Source organism: Rhinolophus hipposideros (assembly GCF_964194185.1).
Source record: "Rhinolophus hipposideros genome assembly, chromosome: 7".
Taxonomy (NCBI): Eukaryota; Metazoa; Chordata; class Mammalia; order Chiroptera; family Rhinolophidae; genus Rhinolophus; species Rhinolophus hipposideros.
The window spans coordinates 54393407-54410323 of record NC_138053.1 but is presented as its reverse complement, the minus strand read 5'-3'; the positions used below and the strand labels follow the sequence as shown (position 1 = coordinate 54410323).

The 16917-nt window shown below is 48.2% G+C and overlaps 1 protein-coding gene across 2 annotated transcripts; it reads left to right on the top strand.

The window, feature by feature from the left end:
- The first annotated feature begins 5831 nt into the window (after positions 1-5831).
- On the top strand, positions 5832-16649 carry TMEM171 (transmembrane protein 171). Of its 2 annotated transcripts, XM_081054289.1 has the most exons (5): positions 6012-6747; positions 7594-7737; positions 9095-9800; positions 13967-14108; positions 16357-16623. In XM_081054289.1, the coding sequence occupies exons 3-5, from the start codon at positions 9164-9166 to the stop codon at positions 16553-16555; spliced, it is 978 nt and encodes a 325-aa protein (XP_080910415.1). In that variant the 5' UTR covers positions 6012-6747; positions 7594-7737; positions 9095-9163; the 3' UTR covers positions 16556-16623. The 2 variants fall into 2 exon arrangements, with proteins under 2 accessions (XP_080910414.1, XP_080910415.1); XM_081054288.1 differs by lacking the exon at positions 7594-7737 and having other exon boundaries at positions 5832-6747; positions 16357-16649.
- Positions 16650-16917: the final 268 nt, after the last annotated feature.

Genomic DNA, 16917 nt, shown 5'->3' with positions numbered 1-16917 from the left:
AAGTTTCCTTTTTCTTCTTTCTGAATCAACACTGCCTTAAGCCCTGGCTTTACCTGCATTCTGTGGCTGTGACAAGGGGCCTTTGTTAAAATCTGGGGCATTCAGGAGGTGGCTTCCTGCCAAACTGCCTTTTAATTTATCAGACTCCCGGCGCTCAGGTGTTCAGATCCCTATTGCTTCACTTTTCTTTTCTTTCTTTCTTTTTTTTAAACAGAGATGATGCTAATGCACATATTTTAGGAGAATTTACAATATATTTTTTAAAAATTTTATTGGGGGATATTGGGGAACAGTGTGTTTCTCCAGCACCCATCAGCTCCAAGTCACTGTTCTTCAATCTAGTTGGGGAGGGCGCAGCTCACTGGCCCATGTGGGAATCGAACCAGCAACCCTGTTGTTCAGAGCTCGCGCTCTAACCAGCTGAGCCATCGGCCACCCTATTGCTTCACTTCTGAGGCCAGCGGTTGCTGTGGAAGAAGCCGAAGGTTCAAGTGTGTGACTGTGAGGAGATGCCTAATGCTACTGGGCTGCACCCTGCACACCAGACCCCCAGCTGGGTGCTGGGGACTCCACATACATCACCCCAGCAGTCAGATAGCCCACTCCCAGGTCGGGCCATTTTGAGAGTCATTTCCAAGTGTCTCAGATACGTTACCACATCTGATCCTGAAACAGGTAAGTTACCTGTACGAATAATGTGAAAAGGATTCTACCCCACCATGCACATTACCAGGAAGCTGTTTGAATGAGGCAGGAAATGCTGTAAACCTTTTCTTTCTTTTTCTCATTCATTTTCATATTTATTTCACCTTGCTATATTTTGGGATCTCTGTAAACAAATCTGAACCCTTTTTGGAATCATAAATGTCACCCAAGAAGTGCAGGGCTAGAACCACGGGCAAAGTGATGGGGCTGAGACACCCAGGTGGAAACAGGAAAGGTGGGGTAGGTAGAGTCCTGGAGCCTGGCCACTGACTAGCTGGGGAGCACCTCGGCAGGGCCCCCACATATCCCTCCAGGGACCCCAGCAGCAGCAAGGCACCTGGCAGAAGTGTTGGTGGCTAGAGACAGTGGTGAAGCAGAGCTAGAAGGACAGAACAGATAACACAGGGTGACCATCTGGATGGCTAGTTTTTGAGATCATGCGACACATACCTTTGAGGACTCCAGAAATACCTGGGAAAATGTGCTGCAGAGAGAAGCCATGGACTGCCATGGGCTCCAACTGTCACAAATTGAGCATGAGAAGTCAACGTGGCCTCATTTCGTTTTCACTGCGAATGCTGTTTTCGCTCCTCTTCTATCTCTTTACCTTCTCCATGGGTTCATCATATCAGTCTTCCTGAAGGTTGTGGAAAAGGGGCTATAGATGGGAGATGAGGTGAGTAGCCACAAGCTGAAGAGAAATACATTTATCCATGGCTCACCATGTGCCAGAAATGTATTCTTCAAGACATCCTTTTAGGTAGGTCTGCTTATACCCATGTTACAGATGAGAACACTGAGACACAGAAAAGTTGTTTAGTCGGCCAAGTATACACCTAGTAAGTAACAAAGCTGAGATTTAAACCCAGGTCTGTCTCATCCCCTTTTTATATGCTGTGTAGAGAAAGAATTCATTCTTTGGGGCTCGGTCAGTGGTAGGTATTTGCTGGAGCCAACACATCATGCCAGAAGACCACTACGTCTCTCTAAAACTCTTACTATCAACATGCTGGCATCCTCTAGCCTGCTTTCCAGATGCTGCTGTCAGTGGGAAGTGCTGTCTCAGCCTCGGCAAGGTGGAAGACTCTGCCGATAAGACCACGTGAACGCCAGGCACAGCCTCACTCTCTTTGAAAATAACTCCTTGCATCGCCTACCCCTGGCTCCAACTAGCTGCATTCAAGCTGAGCTGTTATAAACCTTGCAAAATCAACAGCTCCACCCCAGGCAATAAAATGACTCTGTAAAAGATTAGTTGCCCTGGGGGTCAGCTAAGGGGGTCAAATGTAAACCCACAACTCAAGCTTGTCAAATCAGTCAGTCCCACTTCAGACATGTCTCTCAGGCCCTGGGTCAAAGTCCAACATAGGAGGAGAAGAAAATGTCCCAGGAACCTTGGCCTCCCCTGACCACAGCACCTTTTCGGGGGTAGACAGCTGGATGGGGCCCAGCTAAGTTCAGAGGCGTCGCTGGCAGTCCCGAGAATATTAGTTGAAACATTGACCCAAGACCAAGCACTGGAGAGCGAATTCCTGTACACCAGCCCCAGCGCAGTCTCAGGAAATGTCAGGAACTGGAAGAGAGGAATGCATGCTTCTAAGTGCAGAGTGCAAAATAGAAAAGAAACTAGAAGCTGGCAGATTTGATGATTGATTGTCTTTCGGAAATTTTGTGAATCTTGAAAATGGTAATAGGGAATTTGGTAAGCCAATACACACCCCTTGCCAGAACTTCTTTTCCAGGTCGCCAGTGCCCTGGGGGTTATCACATGGCCTGTCTTGTAGGCATGCAGGACACAAGTTCCTCAGGGCAGCACTCTGAGAACAGAGCAGCAGAATCTCACCCCTCCCAGCTGTGCAGAGCTGTCCTATGCCCTCTGGGAACATCTGAAATCCCCACATTGGTGGACACCAGTCTGCCCCTTGCTTTGTGCCTGCTTGGAGGCCTCAGTAGCACTGATTGCTCTTAGGCAGGTGTAGCCACATAGGCATATGCCAACTCTTCCAGAGGAAGGGCCAGCCTTCTTGATTTTGTAAGAAACATCGCTGACAGACCATAGGAAAGTATTCCTTTCAGAAATCCTGAACTCCAGACATGTGTATTCAATTGCCTCCTCAACTTCTTCACTCAGATGTCTAATGGACATCACAAAGTTAACGTGCCTCAAACTGAACTCTGAAACTTCCCCCTCAAACTTGTCCTGCCCATAGTATTTCCTATCCAGAACCATCCTTCCAGTTCCTCAGGCCAAAAACCTTGGAATCAAAACCCACATCCAATCCCTGGAAAGTCCTGTTGACTCTATCTTTAAGAAATATATAGAATCCGACTGCTTTTATCACCTCCAAAGACAAGCCACAGTCATCTCTCTCCTGGGTTGTTATAATAGCCTCCTGAATGGTCTCCTCCCTTCTACCCTTCCTCCTCCTCAGGCTATTCTCACCCACAAGCCACTGTTGCCTTAAAAAAATAAGTCCAATCACATCACAGTCTGCTGTACACGAAACAAATCACCCTCCAGGGGCTTCCGTCTCACTCAGAACACTTATAATGGCCCAGAAGCCCCACGCATGTGGCCACACAGGCACCTTCCCTCCCTGACCCCCTTTCCTAGTCCTCATCCCCTTGCTCACCTGTTCCAACCACCCTGGACGCTTGTTCTTCCTTAAATACACCTGCTGCTGCTGCCCCAGGGCCTTAGCACTCAACTTACTGTTTCCTCTGCTTGAAGCGCTCTTTCCATCTTTCCCAGAACGTCATCATTGTTCGCTGTGATAGTTTTAAAATACGTTCACAGATTTTTTGATACTCCCCCCTTCAAGAAGTGGAGGCTAATTCCTCTCCCCTTGACTTAGTGATTCAGTTTAAGGACAAGAATACAGCAGAACGGATGGTATGGGGCTGCAGAGACCAGGTCATAAAGGCACTGCATCTTCCACCTCATTTGCTCTCTCTTGGGTCCTTCACTCTAGGGAGAGCCAGCTGCCATGAGGACACCCTGCTGGCTCTGTGGGTAGGTCCACAGGGTGAGACGCTGAGGCCTCTTGCCCACAGCCGGGGGAGTGAGCGCCCCCCCAGTCAGGCCGTCAGATCCTCTATGGAGCCTCGGCCAACTGCTTGACTCAGACCCTGAGCCAGAGCCACCCCGCTAACCTGCTCCCAGATCCTGACCTTCAGGAACTGAGAGAGAAATCAATCTTTGTTGTTTTAAGCTTCTAAATTTGGTGGTAATTTGTTATGCAATAAAAGTTTTATCAATGTGCTTGCTTCCTCATTCCCTTCAAGTTTTGCTGCAATGTCACCTTCTTAGAGACGCCCTCCTGAACTGCCCATTGAAACTGAAATCTCCCCAGCACTCCCTAGTTTCCTTTTGTGATTTCTGATTCTCCATAGCACTTATGCCTTCTAATACTCTGTATAATTTACATGTTTCTTTTACTTTCTTTCTCCTCATTAAAATATGAGTCCCACGTGGGCAAAGGATTTTCTGTTTTGTTTTCTGGCACCTGGTCAGCTCTCAAATATTTGCCGAATGAATAAATGAATGCTTGCCTTGGCTTAACCCTCTGTATTTACTTCCTGAATTCAAGGTTCACCCGTTTTTTTGTTTGTTCTGATGCTATTTTTCTAAGGATTCTGTCTGGGCTTATCTGTTTTCACTACCACACAGGCTGGAAAAGGCCACTTGGCTTGAGATAAATGACAAGGTCATCCAGGCTCTGTCCTAAGAATAGGTCTGCTACCCAGACAAGTACCTTGATGGCTGGTAGGTATGTCTTTTATACTTGACCCATCATTGGTTGCCACGGATTTTAATTTAGTCAAATGGGCTCCAAAAGACACAAACAGTCCAAGCAACAGATATTCCAAGTGGAAGCTAATCTGATTGTCCTTGGTGCCAGTACATTCAAGTCTGTCATGTGTGGCCAGCCCGCAGTCATGTGGCACCAGAGGGGCAGCTGTATCAACAGGCTCCTTTGCAGGTCTGCACACGACAGGACCAGAGATCGAGTTTTAAATAAGAGTTGTTAGCAGGCGCGTGTAGAGAGGGCAAGTTCTACAGTCCAGGCCTGTGGTTTTAGAAAGCCCCGTGCCAGGTGCTGTGGAGCAATCACCACTCTTGGTTATGTGCTTGTTAGCGAGGTGTACTTTGAGGCTCGCCCAAAAGGTGGTATATCCTGACACTTTGCCCAGGATTATCTCCACCCTGGACACGGATTGCTGCAATATCCTTGGGATACAGTGCCTGTGTTGTTATAAATATCTGAAAGCCATTTTCTGGATCTGTGGCGTTGTGTGTCTTCTGGGTGACAGGTGTGCCGGGAGGAACAATGCAGGGTCAGTACATCTGGTTCACATTAACCATCTATGGACTCACTTTACGTCTTTGTGCCTCGGTTTCCTCAACTGAAAAATGACTGTTTTTAGCTCCCGTATCCCCTTCTGGCTCCAACGTTCTCTAAGATGCTGGAGATACACAGGAAAGGACCATAGGCTACAGGTAAAGTGGACAACACTGAACCTGGCAGGAGCATGGGGTCATGGGCTCGCATTCTTTATTAGAGTCATAACCAGGGCTCCTTCAGTTAGGGCAGAGACTTGCAGAGGCCAGGGCATGCCAGCTGTGAAAAAGGCCACATTTGGCCGCTGTGGCAAGTGTCCCCAGCAAATTCTAGTGCTGGAACTATGCCGTCTGGGGAAGCCCCATCTCACCACCCAGACCTCGGTCCTCAGAGCGCAGCTAACCACTATTCCTTCTTTGCCTCCCTCTGACCCCTTTGAAAGTCTCCTTCTCACTTCTGGTAATTGGCTAAAACCCAGCTCACTCCCTCAGTGAGAACTACTGGGAACAAGTTGCTCTATTATGTATGCAAAGTGTTGATACTTTTAAAAGGTTAATGCAATTGGGTTTCAGGCAAAGTGGGCAGGAAATGAGGGAGAACTGCCAGGGCTGGGGAAGTCCCCAGGGCTCCTGGAGTTCAGGAGCTTGAACTGAGCCCTTTACTCACCTTCCACAGCACCCTGACCTCTTGTGTGGAAACTGGCACAGTTAGATCCGTGTCACGTGTCATGGGCAGGTTACAAACAGCACGGGGATTAGCAAACCTCTCCTGAAACGCCAGGTTCAAGGGCAGGGAAAGTTACCAGGTTAATTCCGGCGGATCATTAGCAATTGAGAACCGGGAAGGGGGCACCACCGCCAGGGAGGGCTGTGGGCGTACCTGTGAGTGCGCAAGGGACAGAGGTGACCCTGCACGGGACCCGCCAGGGACCTGCTTTGGTCCGGGAGCTAGTTGTTCTCGTCTGAACTGCTAGGGTATGGAGGACGCCAGTCTCACGTTCTCACGGAGCGCACTTTTCTGTGACCTGGTGTCCCCCTAAGCTGCTCGTCCAGGAGCTCACAGCGAGGGACTTGCTCTAGAGACCTCAAGTCAAGCCCGTGGAGTGGCAGGCAGGCGGTGCACAGGGCCACCGGCTGGACCCTCCCCAGGCCGCACGGTGGCCGGTGGCCGAGAGCGCAGCGGCGGGGACGCGGGGACCGCGATTCACCCGGGCCGCGGCGACGCCGGCAGGGGGTCAGATGCTTCCTTTCCTCCGTCCCCCCCCCGCGATTCCTGCGCCCTAGCCCGGGGGGACCCGGCTCCCTTCCCGCCGCCGGGATCTCGGTCGGCAGTTCCGACAGCCAGGCGAGCCCCACCTGGTTGCCCGGACTCTCGTGGGGCTGCGGGCCCGGGAGGCCGCGGCGCCACCCATTGCCCCTGGGTTCCACGCGCGCGCCGCGACCCGCGGGGAAGCGGCCGAGTGCGCAGCCCTGGGCCCGGCTCTCGCGCTTCCCGCCCCCGAAGGGCCGCGCCCGGCGGCCGCCGGCTCCCGCCAGTCCGCCCTGCCCCGCTCGCGGCTCGGGCCGCCGCCCCCTCCCGGCGCCGCCTCCCGCGGTAAATACGGCGGCGGCCCGCCCTCGCCGGTCTCGCTTCCCCGCCCAGCGCCCGCCCGCAGGCCGACCCGCCGCAGGCTCCCGGGACGCGCGGCGCGAAGCCTCAGGTAAGCGGCTCCCGGGCGCCCCCCCCCTCCGCCGCCCAGAAACCTGCGCCCCGACGCCGCGCGGGTGGGGGGCGGCGCGGTCACGGCCGAGGCTCCGCGCGGGGAGCGGCGCTAAGCTGTGCCCGTGGGAGCCGCGCCGGCCTGTGGCAGCCGGGCTCCCTGACACCCACGAAGCTCTGTCCCTTAAAAGACATTTGCCTCTCTTTGCCTGGCCCCCCAAATCCACTGGATGTAGTTAGGTGCGGATTTGGAAAACCGATAGTCCGGGAGGTGAATTTGGCGTTGGGAGAATTAAGTGTAAATTGATATTTGGAAAAGGCTTAATTTTCTATTAGTGTAGATGTCTATATATCTATGTGTCCGTTTGTGGGTGCATCTGTGAGAGACACAGAGAGAGAGAGAGAGAGAGAGAGAGAGAGAGACTGAGACACTACCAACGCAATATTTTGGATCAGGGATTAACACATGCCAGGTGTTTAGACCACTACTCCATGGAAAAGAAGCTACCAATTCAGTTTTAGGCTTCTGTTTTCTTTACTAGTATTTGGGAATTTGCCTTTACAGCATCGAAGCCTTGGGAGTCCATTCAAAGTTGAAGGTGCCAGGAATACAGTGAATTCCTGATAGGACTTAGTAGCAGAGAATCACTATTATCTCTGGAACCAGCGAGAGAGATTACATGATTCAGAAATTTTAAAAAAGTATTAGCGCAGTGCTGCCTTTGTCTCAGCTTACTTGCATCTTCATACATGGAATTTGTCCAAGTTTAAAATGAAGAACTTCCCCCCTATATTTCCTTCTTTCTTCAATTTCCTTCTGATTCTATCCTGCTTTTTCCTGGAAAAGTACTTCCTAGGATAAGACCTGCCGCTTGCTTTCTTCACCTAAACTGACCCTACCTGGTCATGATTTGGGTTTGTCAAGATGGCCTTGACTTTACAGCCTCCATCTCAACCTCCTTCATGTGACCATCGATGCAACTGGCACAAGGTATTTTAAAAATTTTTCTTTCCTTGAGCAACGCAAATGGTCTCCACACTTGGGTTATCTTTTCAAGGGCACAACTTGAAAGGTCCTGGTAAAATATCCCATTCATTAGCGTACATAAGATAACTAAATAATAAAGTCAGTCCATGTAAACTAGTCAACTCTTTAACAACTGCTCGGGGTACATTTAATATAAGATACCCTTGAAGTACAAGGCTTGGGTGAACTTTGGAAGGTGCTTTCCCACTTGATTTCACTTCAACTCTTCTTTCAAAGTCAAGTTCTATTTCTGTTTAGTGCTTTGTAGCTGGTGATTTTATCAGCCGTGTGCTTTTAACAGCTTAAACCTCTTCATGGAAGTGGGTGGCACCACAGAGAGTGAGGGAGAAGACGCCTGCCCACCTGCGAGCCAAGGCTCCGCCTGACCTGCTGTGCCCCGCTGCCCTGGGTCATTCCAGGCCCAAGCAGCTGGGCCACCAGATTTCAGGCCAAGGCAGCCCCTGCGTGTGCCCGTTTGAGAACTCAAGAATCACATTTTGACAGAATTAACTGGGTATCCACCAAACCCACTGTGTTCCTGAACTACCTTCCCATTCAGTTGAAGCTGCTGAATTTGGGTCTCCGGTAGATGTAGCCTTAGAATAAAGCATGGAATGGAAAATGCCGAGGTCTAAAACAGGAAATGGAAAGTTAGTTACTGAACGAAAATTTACCAAGGTGGAAATGCTCAGAGAAGGCTGTGATGAAATAAATTTGGGGTGTCTGTAAATCAAAAATAATCCCTGTGCTTCTTCCCTCACTTGCCATTGTTTTTCTCTCCTGGGAGAGTGAGTTTTTAAGATTCAGAACAGGAAAAGCCACACCCAGGTACTTTTGTTGTATGTTTTTTTAAATTAAATTAAAAAATTTTTTCAATTACAGTTGACATTCAATATTATATTAGTTTCAGGTGTACTGCATAGTGGTTAGACATTTATGTAACCTACAAAGTGATTCCCCCGATTAAGTCTAGTACTCACCCGAAAACTATACATAGTTATTACATATTATTAACTACATTCCCTATGCTGTACTTTACATCCCTGCGAGGGTTTTTGTTTTTTAAAAGATAACTCTTGGATGCATGGTAATTGCATTTCCTTTTCTTGAATATCTTCATGAAATTAAATACTCAGGAGTTTCTGAATGCCAGTCTTTCTGACTCATAACCAGCTCATTGTTCTACAGTGTATCAGTTGGGTCAAGTTCTATTCCCTATGATTTCATTCTGGTGTAATTTCTGAAATGGCCAGCAGAATAACAGCGTGGGTCACCCAGTTTACTGTATCCACTTTAATTTGGTGTTTGGTTATATTTGCAGAGCTGTTGAAACCATTGGAGGGAAAGAAACACATCCCAGCCCTCTTCGGGGAAGGGGCCTCTTCTGGCCATGTCTCCTGCAGCAGCTGAGCCGGATGAGGTCCAGCCAGATAGGCATGTCAGCAAGCTCATTTTCTTCCTTTTCGTCTTTGGTGCCATCCTGTTGTTTGTGGGAGTCCTACTTTCCATCTTTGGGTTCCAGACATGCCAATACGAAACCCTCCCAGACTGCAGTATGGTGCTGAAGGTTGCTGGGCCTGCGTGTGCGGCCATTGGGCTTGGGGCTGTGATCCTGGCACGCTCCCGGGCACTACTTCAGTTCCGGGCGGGGCGCCTGCGAGGCAACCAGGCGGACCCTGACCAAGCCTTCATCTGTGGAGAGAGCCGCCAGTTTGCCCAGTGCCTCATCTTTGGGTTCCTGTTCTTGACCAGTGGCATGCTCATCAGCATACTGGGCATTTGGGTCCCTGGATGTGACTCAGACTGGGAGAAGGAACCCCTGAATGAGACAGACACTGCCAATGCGGAGCCCCCGATCTGTGGATTCCTGTCCCTGCAGATCATGGGACCTTTGATTGTGCTCGTGGGCTTGTGTTTCTTCGTGGTTGCCCATGTTAAGAAGAGAAACAACTTGAGTGAGGCGCAGAATGCCTCCGAAAGTGAAGAGAGACAGACCCAGAACACAGAGCCCGTCCAGGTCACTGTAGGTGGGTGGCTGTCATTTCTGTACGTGCTCGTATCACAGTGGCTGTTGCATCAAGGCTCCACGGGGGTACTCTTGGGGCCTGGCCTAGATATTCATTCATTCTCTCTCTCTCTCTCTCTCTCTCTCTCTCTCTCACACACACACACACACACACACACACACACACACACACACACACGCTGCTGCTGCTGCTGTGGTAAGTCCCATAGGAGCCCTTGTACACATCATCTTCCCCCAGTAATTCCTCATTATTAGCAAAAGCTTTAACATTAAGTAGTAACCTTGACTGAGGTCACAGAGCAGTGTAAGAGGAAAGTGAGCAGAACCTCAAGGCCAGCCTGGGACACCCTCTATCTCCTTAGGGACCTGCCAAGTGACCCTCTTTCCCCTGTTACTTTCGCACTGAAACCTGTGGCACTTTGTGTTGTTGGACATGTTGGTTCTTATCTGTGGCTGTCACTGGCTGACTGTCCTTGGTAAGTCTTTAACCTCTCATGGCCTCAGTTTATGTATCTATAAAATGAGCATTGCCTTTCTAAGATTCCTTTCAGCACGAACACTCCAGGATTCTGAGTTGTCCCAAGTCTACTGGTCTTCTATGTTTTGAGGGGGCCTTCTGTTTTCCGCATTGTTCTTCATTTTCTGTAACTTCATCCTTGGTTTCTGGGTTGGGACAAAGTTTGGAAGCAGTGGCATAGACGAAGATAAAATGTGACAACACCTGTCACTTCTTTCCCTCATGGAATGCCTCGAAATTCCTGTTGGATCTCTTGGGTTCTGTAGAATCAATAAGCATTTCCAGAGTCAGTCCTCCAAAGAATATCGGTAGCTTTGCCGGCTTCACACAACCAAGGAGAAACCCCACTGATACTCATTGTGCAAAGCACTATTTTTTTTCAGTCTCCTGCTTTTGAAAGGGTAAAGCTCTGAAGCCACAGCCTTGACATCTAAAGGCTGGGCAAAGGGAATTACAGAGCAGAAACCATGGAGGGGACAGAGAAGGAGTGTGGCAAGTGAGATGTTTCTCATGTTAGGGGCTGCCTGCCGGAGCCAGCAGGGCTCACTAAGCACAGACCCCGGGGGTAGGGGTGAGGGGTCCCTGGGCTGCGGGGCTTGTATGGCGCTGGCCTAGGAGAGCAAGAGCAGATGGATTCACAGACCATCCTTGCACAGAGCCAGGGTGGATGCTCCAGCTTACTTCTTTGTGCCTTTACATACGTATGGTGACAAGACAAATACCGGGGGTGCCAAAAAAATGTGCACATTTCAAGAGATGTTATCTATGTGTTATTTTTCGAAGTTGAATTGAATTACGGTAGCAATGTGTGATATGACATTCGCTCAAAAGAAGGTGTTCATCAAATGAATGTGAGCGTCATTCATCCTATTACAATTTTAATACAGTTTTCTTCCATTCTTAAAATGTGTATACATTTTTGGGCCCCCTCTGTATTAGTTATGTATTAATAGCTAACACATACATAAAGTTTATTCCTATGCCAAACATCCATCTAAGTGCTTCAGCATGTGCTCATCAAGGACTTACTGTGTGAAATTCATTCACACCTACAACCACCCACGGAGGCAGATCCTTTTAGCATCTCCATATTGAAGTGAAGAAACTGAGGCCCAAGGATATCAAATAACTTGCCCAAGGTCACAAACTAGCAAGTGGCAGAGCCAGGATCAAACCCAGGCGGCGGGCACACATATACTACGGCCCTCACATAGCACGCTCCGTAGCGCACTGGGCTGTAATTCTGTTGCTGCTGGTTTCATCTTCACCAAGTGTTTGGGTAGTTGTTACAGGGCAAAGGGCTCACCTGATATACACGCTCTTAGTCCTTTCAGGAGGCACAGTGGGGTACAGGTAAATATACTTATGAGATGCTCATAGTCTTCCATTTAGTTGGGAACATTTTGAGGTGTGCCCTTTGGGTTTGCTATCAGGGAAGTTTCTGGGGCCAGCCTCCCTCCTGGTGGCTGGAATGAGGGGAGGGGGCAGCAGGGAATAGGGCTGCTGGTGCTGGGAAAGGGTGATTCCTGTGTGGTTCAGTTGTGATGTGGGCACTGCATAGTTTAAAATCTTTTCCATTTAACCTTTTAAGTCCCATCAAACCTATGAAAATCTGGCACCCTAACTTCTTAGTTTTCTCTCCTTTGATATTATGGGATAGGGTTTACATTTTTAGAAATCATGCCTTTTAGCACAATTAATAAGGCTCTAGATATTGTCTATCAATGATTAATTCTGCCTTATGAGGGAAAATGGGGTGATAAGAGGCAATTCTTGGCTAAGCCCCAGAATTCAGCTCTTCTTAGACTGGAAGCTCTCTCCCTCCTCTATAATAGATAAACCAAGACTGGACCCTGGATACATAACCAGGTGTAGAGACAGCCCTCTCTTGAGGGCTATATGTGTTCAACTCACAGAGGACATCAAGTCCTGCAGGACACAGTGAAAGGGAAACCCCAGGGGCAGATGGGACTACTTTCTGGGGGAAAGCAGATTGCAAGGTGTGGGAGGGCTGGGAGCTGACTGGGCAGAAGGATGGACAAGCCCGAGACATAACTGGTGACTGAGCATTTCCTTGTTTGTGTTTCGTAGGCGATTGGCCTGTTTTAGAGGCTTATTCCTAGATCCTACGTGCTACAATGTGTAATTGAACACTTAACCTCACTCCCTCTGACCTTCCAAGCACTTCTAAGAAAATTAAATGACAACCATATGCTTTATTAAGTTTAGGTTAGTAATGTAAGATCTAAAGGCCATCTCCTTGCTGAAGGAGCAATAGAATTAATGTATTTTCTGAAGGGCTAAGTTAGCTTCTGGGTAGTGCTTAGGGCAACAAGGAGGAGAATGGAACCCCTGCCAAGACTGCCAGTTGAAAATATTTCTTCAGACATGCACATAAGTGCCACTTGACTGCAGAGTGTGAAGAAAGCAGCTGTGTGAGTGTGAAACAGCTGAGAGGGTGTGCTTTGTGCCCAGCAGTTTTAACTTCCCGCATACGAATCCAGTTCTTCTACCTGTCCTCTGAGGCTGGCACAGTTACAGACTGCAAGTTACAGGTGTGGCAGCTGAGGCCTAGAAGGGTTAAATAACTTAGTCAGGGCCATGCTGGGTTAGTAACTGGCAAGTGGAACCCCAATAGCATTAAAGAATCCTGTACCTACCTTGGCAAGCATCAGGTCTGCTGCCAGTGCAAACCGGTCTCCTCCCTGCAGAGAAGTCCTTTCTCCTCCTTCATTTCTCCTGAGCTGTCATTTGGTGCTTCCAACTTATCAAAGGCCGCCCTCAGACCTCTACCTAGTGGCTTGCCACATGTCTAGAATGTTCTGGTCAACTCATGTCATGCATTTTGTATTGGAATCAGAATACAAATTAGAGCGTGCATCTGGCCCCTAGTTTCTCCTCCCAAAACGCAGGTGTGTGTACTGGAGTGAACAGTAGCAACAGAAATGCAAAACACAAGCTTTCCTTTGAGCTGGACCTTGTTTTCTAAAGCTTGGGTGAAATGTTGGCAGATAAAAGACTTTACGAGAGGAAAAACCACAGCTATGGCAATAACAGTGGCAGGCTGTAGGATAGCTTATTGTCGTTTGTTCAGAGGCTAGAACTTGAGGAACAAGGCACTTTACCCAACAGCTTACTTTGGATGAATTAAAATTGTCAGTTATAAGTAAAGCTTTAAATCCGTAGACATCCCAAGGGAGGTACATGGTTTGCAAATGCTTCACTGAAGTGCTTTAGCTCAGACTTGTTGTGAAATATAGGCCCACTATTTTTTAAAATTGTGGTTGTATATATAACATAAAATTTACCATTCTAACCATTTTTAAGCGTACAGTGGCATTAATACATTCACAATGTTGTGCACATGGCACCACTATCAATTTCCAAAAGTTTTTCACCATTCCAAACAGAAACTTGACATCCACTAAACACTAACTGCAGTTCTCCTCATCCTCTGCTGCTGGAAACCTCTGCCCTCTGTCTCAGTGAATCTGATTGCCCAACTTGTTAAATTCTGGAGTTAGCACAGGCGTTTTGACCATTTCTATAGATGGGCCAAATATGTAATTTATTTGTTTACTTATTTTGCTCTTGCTAATTTGTTTCCATTTATTACTCATATATTTCAACAAAATATTGTGTTTCCTTAGGTGATGCCGTGATAATATTCCCACCCCCTCCACCACCTTACTTTCCTGAGTCTTCAGCTTCTGCAGTCACACGAGGTCCTGACACTAACGGTTTGCTTCCAAATGAAAATCCACCTTCCTATTACAGTATTTTTAACTATGGGTAAGACTTTCCATTTGAACTTCGAGAGTAGCATTTTGCCATTTTCAGGCCCATACCCTGAATTCCGGCCAAATTAGCTTTAAGGCTGTGGTACAGCAGTAAACAGAGTGTGAGTGTCTTTTTTGTTGACATTATGTCAGAATGATTGCCTTAATGTTAACAGTACCTTTCAGGACACTCTGGGCAGCACATAAGTTAAAAATTATAAAAGTGGTTATGTCTGGTTAAGGTGGAGCCTTCCTCAGCATCTTCTGTGCTCCTAGCAGGGCTGACGCTCGAAAGGTTTAACAACCCGTCAGCCAGACTGAGCACTGAGCAGGGCTCGGAGGCCCCCTGCTTGCTGCATGAGATCATGGGGAGGTATGGGGTGCAAGGAGACCTCCAACAAATATGGAGGGTTTTAGTGTCTAATGGAAGTACTTGAGTGACTGGCCGTCACCCGGCCCCCCTGACCCGACCAAGTTGTGCTTCTCCCCTCAACATCGAGTTGTACCCTGGGCCTCCAAGCCTTCTCAGATTCACTGAAGAGAAATACAAATTCCACACCCCAGCCCCTCATGCTCCCCATGTACCACAAATTAGGAGATGTACCTGGGATCAGATTAAACAACAGAAATCGAATGCTTTCCAGTGGAAACTTCAGGAGTCAGAGCAATGGGATCTAAGCAGTAGTGAGTTAGCGCAGTTCACATGGGGAAAGGCTGGAGGTGGCCAAGTCTCAAGGGCAGCCTTATGTTAACAGGAGCCTGGAACTATGGTGGTTAGAAAGCAGGGGGATGGGGGGTGGGGCGTGGGGCGTGGGGGTGGGGGGCTGATGTGGAAGGGAACCTGGAATAGAGATGACAGGTGAGGAAAAGCAGAGATCATCATGTCAAGGGTGAATGACAGGGATGGTGGACTGTCTCTGAGAAGGAGGTGGGACACCAGTCTAGTATCCCGGGGTGAAGATGGTGAGCTGCTTGTGGTGGAGGGGTAGCAAGATGTGGACCTTTCAGGCAGATTGGAGAGGCTAGGTCTTGTGAGAGATGAGGTGCTGGAGATGGAACTGCGAAGGAGTTGCTGAAACCAGGAGGGCAACAAGTCAGAGGCTTGTGGAAGGTCCACAGGAGGGGCAGGCGTGACAGGAAGGAGTTCTGGGAAGTGCCAGGGAGGACCGGGGCTGGCAAAGTCTCCGGTACCTTCTTGTATGGGAAACCAGGATATAGAAAGTGAAGGAAGGATTGCTGGAAAGTTTCACAGGGCAAACTGGATGAGCAGGACTCAGTGAAAATCGACTTTCGAGACATTGAGACGTGCATTTTTGAAAGCAGTGAAAAGCAGGACCCGAAAAACACAGTGAACATGCCGGGTTGGGTGCTGCCTTAGCTGGTCACTCACGTTTTAAGACACATGTTCTTCTCAGGCTTCCAACTGGGTAGTGAGCTGGAGGTCCTGCCTGGAAGAAGGGGAGGTTAGGTTCCAGACATTTGAAGAATCCTGTTAGTAACTTTTTCTACTCTTTTCTCCAACGACGTACTTCTCCAACCCCCAAAATAAGTGTCTATTAACTTAAAAAACTACTACTGCTGCTATTATAATTTCTGAGTGCCTGAGTCTGGATTTTCTTGCATTACCTCATGTAATTCTCATAGCCGCTCAGGAGGTAGACACTGTTATCATCCCTACTTTACAGATGAGGAACCTGAGGCTTAGAGAGGTTAAATCACTTGCCCAAGATCACACAGCTAGAAAGCAGAAGAGTGGCAATTCAGATGCAAGCCTGCCTGTTGGTAGAGCCCACTCCCTTGACCAGTATGCCTTCCTGCTTCCTTCAAGTTTTGGGCCTAATTTAATTTTCTATTTACATAAGTTTGTATACCTTATGTTAGCCACCTCAGAAGGCAAAATAGCAGAGAACAGTAACTGTGTGTGTGTGTGTGTGTGTGTGTGTGTGTGTGTGTGCGCGCCTATGCGTGCATGTGTGTGTGTGTTGGATGGCATATATACATTTGTACTCCATGTCTTTTCAATGGCAAAGGAAATGACAACAGTAGTGAGACTGTCTTAATGTTATAATCAGCTCTAAGGGAAGTATAATGGGTAAGGAATTGAAACATAATCTATAAATAATAGAATGTGGATAAAATTACTCCTTAAGGATCTAAGGAGTAGATCCTTTTGCAAAGGCTCCCAAACATTTGAAAAGAACCTCCTCAAGGTGTGTTACTCTTTCCCTGTCCTCCCTCTCATGTCCTCGTTCTCTTTTCAGCGGGACCCCAACGCCTGAGGACCAGGGCACAGGCTCTGCGAGCGAGCGCGTGTCCATATACACTATTTCCGGGATGACGTCATCCTCGGAGCTCTCACACACTCCACAACTCGCCTCTGAATTGCCTCCCAGATACGAAGAAAAAGAACCCGCTGCAGCCGCATCCTCGTCTCCCTCTTCTGAGCCTTCCCCACCATGAACTGTGGACTCCAGTTTAATTTTATATAGAATCAATTTTGTATAGCAATTTATTTAATTTGTTTTTTTAATAAAAACAATACAATAGCATTGGCTATGTTCTGATTTCCCTGGTGCAGCATCAACATCAGTAACAAACCTTCACATACACGAGCGGGTCCGAGAGTCCCCGTACGTGAGAGGGTCAGGAACAGAAAGTTAAAAGGAGGTATACACTAAGGTAAGGATGACGTAAGGCATGTCATCCTTGAAGGTAAGGGCTTCAGAAGGTCACTGCAGGATGAGAAGAGCAGATGTTCAGTAATTAGTAGTTTGCCCTGCCCTATAGATAGATAGAAAAAAAAGTTACCTCTGATAATCTCT